General features: G+C 18.6%; 2 protein-coding genes across 2 annotated transcripts; one reads left to right on the forward strand and one right to left on the reverse strand.

Annotated features, from left to right (window-relative positions):
- Window positions 1-159: 159 nt before the first annotated feature.
- Window positions 160-2,192, forward strand: PGAL8A_00282900 (conserved Plasmodium protein, unknown function; the record flags this gene model as incomplete). Its single annotated transcript, XM_028671826.1, has 2 exons — window positions 160-1,665; window positions 2,130-2,192. The coding sequence occupies 2 exons, from the start codon at window positions 160-162 to the stop codon at window positions 2,190-2,192; spliced, it is 1,569 nt and encodes a 522-aa protein (XP_028528440.1).
- Window positions 2,193-3,208: 1,016 nt separating this feature from the next.
- Window positions 3,209-8,713, reverse strand: PREX (plastid replication-repair enzyme, putative; the record flags this gene model as incomplete). Its single annotated transcript, XM_028671827.1, has 1 exon — window positions 3,209-8,713. The coding sequence occupies one exon, from the start codon at window positions 8,711-8,713 to the stop codon at window positions 3,209-3,211; it is 5,505 nt and encodes a 1,834-aa protein (XP_028528441.1).
- Window positions 8,714-9,318: the final 605 nt, after the last annotated feature.

The raw sequence follows: 9,318 nt of genomic DNA on the forward strand, positions 1-9,318 counted from the left end.
TTAATTTTTTTTTTTTTTTTTTCTTTTCTTTCATTTTTATTTATAAGAAAAGAAAGAAAAAAGAAAAACGTACAAAGCAAAATATATTTAAAAAAAAAAAAAAAAAAAAAAAGATTGAATAATTAATAACAATAAAAAAAAAAAAAAACAAAAATTAAAATGGATATATTTTCATTAGCTTCAAATTTACAACAAATAGCCATAGGTGGTGTTAATTATGTTAATAATAAACTACTGAAAAAAAATTCTTTTACGAAATATAATTATGTTACATATATTATTATAGGAGAAAATGAAAACCAACCATATGATGTTAACATATTTTTTTTACCATTTCAAAATTCTAATGAATTAAAATTCAAAGAATTTAAAGAATACTTTCCTTTTAAAGGTGATATCATTTTTCGTTTTAAAATAATATTGACAGATTTAATTGAAGTCATTAATAAAGGATATAGAAATAATGCACCTTTATTAAAGCAGAAGGAAAAAGAAAAAAATTTAACTAATCATATTATATCTGATGAAGCAGAGATAAAAAACATATTAAGACAAGATAATTTGAATTATATATGGATAGATATAAATAATGATGATGCTTTTATTCCTTTATGCCATGGAAAAATAGTTGCAAAAGTATTATTTATTAATCATAAAAATTATAGGAATTTTAATGAAATTTATTTTAATAATTATAAATATAATAATTCACCTATTTACATAATGAATGAAAAACATCTGTGTTCATATGAATTCATTAAGAAAGAAGATAAAAGCATAAAATGTAGTATTGATAGTAATGACATAATTAATAGTGAAGACTTTGATGGCGATAATAAAAAAACCTCCAGTCAAAGTAATTTTATGAATTTCAGTTATTCTAATGATACTGAAGAATTTGAAAATTCAATGTATTATAATGATGATTTAAAAAAAAAAAATGGAAATAAATTTTATATAAAAAAAAATAATAAAAGAGATATTTTAAGTGAAGATTGTGTAAAAAAGGAAAACATAAGTGGGATAATTGAAAGTGAAAATGAACATTTTTTTCAAAATGAAGATAGCGATAATAATTATCTAAAAAAGAGAAGTAATAGTGATATTTTAAATGAATCATATGAAGGAAATATAACAACAGAAATAAATCAGAATAATAATGAAAATAATAAAAATGAGAAAAATTTCGAAAAATTATTTCAGAATAAGGATATTAATGAAAATATTTTAGAAAAAGTTAATTTATCATCTTCAAAAGGATTGTCATTAATGTACAAAAATAATAGTAACAATAATTATGATGATTTAATAAATAATAATGTAATTAAAAAAGATGAAAAATTTCTTAAAGCCAAACTTAATAATCGATTAGAAGAACTAAAAGAATCTAGATATCAAGAACAAGAAAAGTTTAAAGAAAAAATATTAATATCAGAAAATGTTAAAAAACAAATTGTTAAATGGTCAAAAAATTCAGACGATACATATAAAGACATCAAAGTAATGTTAAGCACATTGAATGATGTATTATGGGAAAATGCAGAATGGAAAAATGTATCTATGTCCGATTTAATATCAAATACAAAAATGGTTAAAAAAACCTATAAAAATGCTATATTATTATGTCATCCAGATAAACATAGAAATAAACCATTAGAACAAGTGGTATTAAATAAAAGCATACATAATTGTCTATTTATATAAAAAATAATTTGCATTATATTTAAAAGAGTTTTAATGTTTGTCAAAAAAAAAAAAAAAAAAAAAAAAAATATAAAAAATAATAAAAGAAAAGATAATTATTTATAAATAAAATTAAAAAATTAAATATATATAAAATATTTTAATTTTAAAAAACTTAAAAAAAAAAAATTAATATTTAAAAAAATTTAAAATATATTTGACATTTATTATGAAGGAATTAAAATATCCCAGACATATATATATATATATATATATATATATATATATATATAATTTGTTAATAAAATAAATAATAAAAGAAAAAAATTCATATACATATATATATATATATGGAATTTAAATTATATAGAATAATGTATATACGTAATAATAATTATAATAAATATAAAAAAAAACATCACTTTTTTTATTTTTTTTTTTTTTAGTTAAGAGCAGAAATGATTTTTCAAGCGTTAAATAATTCCTATAAATTAAAAAAAAATATGTGATTGCTTTTGCAATTTCCAGGATGAAAATTATTTCAAAAAGTTTATTAAAATATAAAACGTTAATTTTTTGGTAATTATATTTTTAAGAATTAATGCCAAATAGAAAGAAATTGAAATAGTAGCAAAATATATAATAAACAAAAGCAAAATATTATAATTTTAATATATATATATATATATATATATATATATATATATATATAATTATTATAATTTTTTTAATTTTTTTTGTGTAAAATTTTTATTCTTTTATAAAAAAATGTGTAAACATTATTATATTTATATGTTTAAATTTTTGTATTTTTTTTTTTTTTTTTTTTTCTTCTCTTTATGATTAATACTGGTTTTATTATATATTGTATATATTTTAAAATTATGTTCATAATTGCATAAAAGATTGATAATTCAAAAAGTTTATCTTACTTTGTATTTTAATAATTGATTAAAAAAGTAAGGGACTTTCAATTTTTAAATAGACAATTTAGAATAAACTATTAATTTCTCCTTTTTTGTTTTTATTTAGCTTTTTTTTTTTTTTTTTTTTTTTAATAATAATTGACAAATTATATATATTTCAATATTTATTGATTAAAATTTTTATTTTCTTTGGTTTTATTTAAATACTTATATTTATATATTATGGTATTTATTATAAGGTTCATCCATATATGTATTGGAAATTTTATTTTTTTGTTTATAAATATACTTTACTTATTTATTTACATATTTATTCAATTTTTTTTTTTTATCTTATAATAAATCATTTACTATTTTTAATTCACATATAATTCAATTATTTTTATATAGTAAATTTTTTTAAAGTTCTATACCAATTTAATGTAAAAATAATTTCCTTTTTTACTGATTCAATATAATTTATGAGGATAAGCAAAATAATTTGTATGTTTCAACATTATTCATCCCTTTTTTTTCAGAAAAATAATAATTACATTAACCATAATTATAATATTTTAAATAATAGGTTAATAATTTAATTTTTTTTTTTTTTTTTTTTTTTAGTTTTTTGATCCCCAATTTTCTGCTATCTGAACGGAAACTTCACATTTAACTTTTTTTAAAAAAAAAGAAGCTGAATTTTCCATAGATTCAACTAAAATTTTTAAGGCTTCTTCTTGATGTTTTTTTTCAGCTTCAATTATAATTTCATCATGAACACACAGAACAATTTTTCCATTAATTTTTTTTAAATTTTTATATAATTCTACTAAAGATAATTTTAATATATCTGCACATGTTCCTTGTACAGGATAATTTAAAGCTTTTGTAAAAGAAAAATAAGGGAATATAACTTTTCTGTTAGATAAGGTAGAATATTCTAGAGATTTTTTTTGTTTTATTTGATTATGCCATCTATATATTCCTTTATAATGATCAAAAAAGGAATTATAAAAATATAAACATTGATCTAAATTCATATTTAAGTTATAATAAGTATTTGCATAATTTTTTAAATTTACATAATTCATACCATATAAAAGTCCAAAATTTATTGCTTTAGCTATATGTCTATCTTCCTTATTTACATCATTTATACTTTTTTTTGTTATAATGCTAGCTGTTAATGTATGTAAGTCTATGTTATTATTATAAGCTTTAATCATAACTTCATCATTTGTAATTTCAGCTGCTATTTTTAACTCAATTTGTTTAAAATCAGCTATTATAAATATATTGTTTTCATTAGGAATAAAAATTTCTCTAATATTTTTTTGTCTTGGAATTTGTTGTAGATTAGGTTTTTCACTACTAAACCTACCTGAAAAAGTTTTTAATTGATTAAAAGTAGTATGTATTTTTTTTGTATTTTTATTAATGTGCAATGGTAGTTTTAAATAAAATGCTGAATATAATTTATATAATCTTCTGTAATTTCTCAAAATAGCAACTTCCTCATGATTCATGAAATTTTTTAAATTACTATCAGATGTATTTTCAATTAAATTATTTGAATAATCTCTCACATTATTTTTTTGTAAGGCTTTTAGTACTTGTTGTTGAGAATTTACATTTATATCTTCATCTTTGAGTTTTTCTTTTAAATTATTTTTTTCTATGTTTAATTCATTTAAAATTTCATTAGTACTTTTATTCAATTTTTCTAAATCAACCATTATCCCATTTAATTCCATATCGCATATTGGCAAAATGCATTTATTTTCTATATCATTAACAATATCTAAATTTTCTCTTTTTATTTCTCTTTTTAATTTTTTATATAACTTCAGTAAACAGCTAGAATCACGAGCAGCATAAAATAATTGATTATTATTTAAAAGAGAATGATTCCATACACTATTTTGTTGTTGTTTATCTAGAGATACATTTAAATATTTTTCAACGATATTATTTAATTTAAATCCATACGTATTTTTATTTTTATCCAATAATTTACTTGCTATATAGGTATCAAAAATATTTTCAATTTTAAAATTATTATGTAGCAAAAATTTACTATCAAATTTTCCATTCTGTATTATTTTTACAATATTTTTATTTTCTAAAATCTCTTTTAATCCTTTAAAAATATTCTGATTATTTATATCAAACATGTCATAAATTAGTACTGGATAATTTTCAACTGATATTTGAATTAATCTAATTTTCTCATCAAAAACTTCTAGACCAGTGGTTTCAATATCCAAACCACAGTATTTTATGTTCTTATATATGTAATTTATTTTTTCATTATAATTTTTGTCATTTATAAGAAAGAATCTTGATTCTATATCATCATCAAATTTTTTTTTTGGTTCATAATAATATAATGTTTCTTTAATTATTTCATTACCATTATCAAACTCAAAATTATAACCTTTTTTTATGATATTATCATCTATATTTATTATATTATCATCTATATATTTTTTTGTTATTTCATCATTATAGTTAGTTTCTACTTCTACTTTATATTTTTCATTAGTATTGTTAATGTTCTTTTCTGCAACATCGGAAAAATTCTCTTTATTAGCAATTGAGTCAAAAGTATGCATGCTATTATAATTATTTATTATTTCTTCTTTTGATGATTCTTTATTACTACTGTAATTTTCCTTACTATTTTTATTAAACGAATTTTGTTCATTATATATATTAGTTTTTTCCTTATTGTCATCATTAAATGCTATTTCATTATTGTAATTTTTGTCAATACCGTTTATTACTTTATTTTTTTTTTTTTTTTTATTTATATTTTCTTCGTTTTTAATTACAATATACTCTCTCGGAATATTTTGCAAAATATTAATAAATATATCTATTTTTTTTATATTTTTTCCGGCTGTTTTAATATTTAATTTATTTGTTTTAATAAAGTTTCTAATATCATTTATTGAAGAGTGATTATCAATTACACAATTTCTTAATGACACTATTATTACTTTTCCATTTAGTATTTCATTTTTATTATCTTTTAATTCCCCACATAATTTTAAAAGCATCTCATTACTCAAGTCATATGTTACATTTTCTTTGGGAGAATTTTCGTATACTTTTGTATTTTTTTTAGAAATTTGTGCTTCTAATAAATTGATATTATCTGTATAATTGCTATTTTTAATGATGTTTCTTTCATCTTTTTTTATAATTAAATCAATCTTTTTCATTACATTATTTATACCGCTATCATTTTTATTATCAATATTTTCTTCTTTTTTTTTTGATATAATACCATTTATATCAGAAGAGTTATCTCCATTTTTCATATTCATTGCACTAATTTGATCATTTATTGTAGAATCATAACTATCATTATTTTTATCCACATTTTGGTTGTTTAAAAATTTTTTTAAATTATGTTCATTATTTTTATTTATTTGATTTTTATCAATTATATTATTGTTATTCGTTTTCGTAATGATATTATTTGAATTATCTACAATTTTATTCTTAAAATTTTTTCTTATAGAATGTTTTGATTCATATTCATCTGCTAATTGTTTCATATAATCGTATTCATCACACAAGGTAAAATTTATGTTGTCATTGGTTATGTTATTATTAGATATAAATTTATTAGATGCAATATCATTATGTATATAATTATTTGTTGAAAAATTTTCATTTAAATAATTTATGGGAATTTCTTTTATTGTCATATTTTCTTTATTATATATATATGGAATTTTTCCTAGACTTCCTTTAAATCTATTTTTTTTTATATCTATATAAAAAATAGTTTCATTGCTTTTATTAATGTGTTTCTGTATAATGAAAACATTATCTGCCTCTTGTGTAGATTTTACACTACCAAAAACGGAAGAAATGGATAATAAATTTGCGTCTTCTTTTCTAGGATGAACTACTAAGGTTATATGAACATTTTTGTTAGTACTGAATGATCTAAATTTATCAATTGCAATATTTTGGAGTTCATATATATCAGAAAATTTATTTATGTTTAACATAAATTGTAAATTATCAATGATTATATGCTTAACATCATAAGCATAAACGGCATAATCCATTGCATCTAATACTTGATCAAGATGTGTGCTTCCATGAAATTTTAAAAATTTCAAAGATAATAACTCAAATTTATCTGCATATAAATCAAATAAATCTATATTTTTTTCTAAATTTTTACCACAAAATTGATTTAACATTACTTTTCCTAATTTTATATTATTTATTTCAAATGAGCCCCATAAAGTTGACACTCCTTGAATACAATAATCTAAAGAAAGTTGTGAAAGAAGTGTAGTTTTTCCTACACCTGTTGATCCTGTCCATATAGATAATTCTCCCATTCTTAATCCATACAAATATTTGTTTAATGATGGAATGGTTTTACTTTTAACACCATTTATTCTATCAGGGTATTTTAATTCTTCTAATATATTTTGTCTCAAATCATTAAAATTTAATATTTGACTATGTTTAATTTTTTCACTATTCTGCATGAAAAAACCTATATCAATATTATGCCTTAAACAATCATTTGCATCTTTAATTTGTATTGAATTTGCTATATACATTATATTATTATCTATAAAATACAACTTATTCAGATTCTCATTTTCTAAACTATTATCTTCTTTTATGGGATTCTTTGATTTTAGCTTACTTTCACTTAAATTATTCTGGTTCAATTTATTTTCATTAACAATTTTTGTATTCAATGTATCATCTGTTGAATTAATGGATCCTGATTTATCATCATTTAAATTATCTAAATTCTTATTTTTATTTTCATTTTGTGTTTCTTGTATTTTTGTTTCTTCTTGATGTAAAGAAGCATAATTTTCCTTATAATGATGTAGAATATTTTTTTTCGACAATTCATTTATTTTTTTTTTAAATGCTTCTAGATTTAAATATTGAACATTAGTATCAGTTATAACATTTGTTCTAGCTATTCCAATTTTGTTAACAAAATTAAAAATACTAGATTTTCCTGCTTTATCAAAATCTAGCCATAAATGAATTTTCTTAAATTTTTCCAAATAAGGTAATAAGTAAATTGGTAATGATTTAGATCCATTAGGTAATGAAATAGCGGAATAATTGGTTTGTTGACTTATTGTCATAGCATCAATTTCTCCTTCAGTTAAAACTACTTCTTCTGTGTTATTAACTAAGTGATCTCCAAAAAAAAATAATTTCATTTCTTCTCTTACATTTTTTGGATATAATCTCATATATCCTTTATCTTTTAAACTTCTGACTTTTATTCGAACAACTTCATACAATTCCTTTTCATTGATATCATTTTTATTTAAATTTATAATCATAGAATTTTTATCATCAATTTTTTTAAGAAAAGGAAATACTAAACATTCATGCTTTTCAAACTTACCAGAATTTTCGAATGATTGAAACTCTATAACGGTATAACCTATATAATATTTTTTTATTGTTTTTAAGTTTAATTTTCTTTCATTAATTAAATATTTTCTAGCATTTTCTGCTTCTTTTGAATATAATAAATTTATATTATACATTTTTACATCATTAAAAGTTATTTTCTCTTCATCATATGTATTTCTTGAAATACTGCTTTCAAAGTTATCTGTTATTATATCTCCCATTTTTAATTTAAAATCATAAAAACTTCCTTTATATCCACATCTATGACAATAACTATTACCAGTATTTTTAAAAATTTCATGTTTATACATATTATCATATTTATATTTGTGCGGTGGACAAAAAGGACAATATTTTAATGTTATTTTTATATCACTTTCTATGTACTCATATTTTTTTCTGATTAAATAATTGTAAACATCGTTGATATTTATTTTATAATATTTTGATACAAATGTATTTGTTAATTTTAAATTATACTTGTTTTTTTTTTTTGATAATTTATAATTAGTTTTCAAATAAAGGTATGTTCTTAATTTATTTTTGAAGTAGGTTTTTAACTTTCTTTCATTTTTTCCTAATAATTCAAAATTTTCTTTTAAATATAAATGTTTTCTCAATCTATTTTTGTAATGAACTCCTAACGCAAAATATATAAGAAATAAGAAAAAATAATAAAACATATACAAAAACATCTTTTCATAGAAATCATTTTATTTATTTATAGGTTGACAAAATAAAAAAAAAAAAAAAATAAATAAATAAATAAATAAAATAGTTAATTAACATATGTATAACTCATCCACACAGTTTTACAAAGTGACACATTAGAAATTTTCACATATAAATTATGTTTACACATATTGAAATAATTCAACAATTTATGTTAAATTATTCATGTTTTACAAATGTTAAAATAGATATTCATTTTTTTAAAACAAAAAAAAAAAAATAAAATAAAATAAAAATAAAATTATGTCACTAATTTTTGATAATAATTTATAAATATGTGTTCATAAGAATAACATATGGTTCCACATTATTATAGCTCATCATTTTTAAAGATTTACATTTTTAATAGTTTATAAAAAATATTACTATCATATAGAAAATTATTTGATTAATAATTATGATATTAATAAGGTAATTTAAAAATAACAATAATATTATATCTTTTAATTTGAAATATAAATATTTATCTCTTTAAAGAACAAAACTTATCAATATACAGAATTTTAGAAATATTATTTATCAAAATATATAAACAAAAAAAAAAAAAAAAAAAAAAAAAAAAAAAAAA

Source organism: Plasmodium gallinaceum (genome assembly GCF_900005855.1).
Source record: "Plasmodium gallinaceum strain 8A genome assembly, contig: PGAL8A_v1_87, whole genome shotgun sequence".
Taxonomy (NCBI): domain Eukaryota; phylum Apicomplexa; class Aconoidasida; order Haemosporida; family Plasmodiidae; genus Plasmodium; species Plasmodium gallinaceum.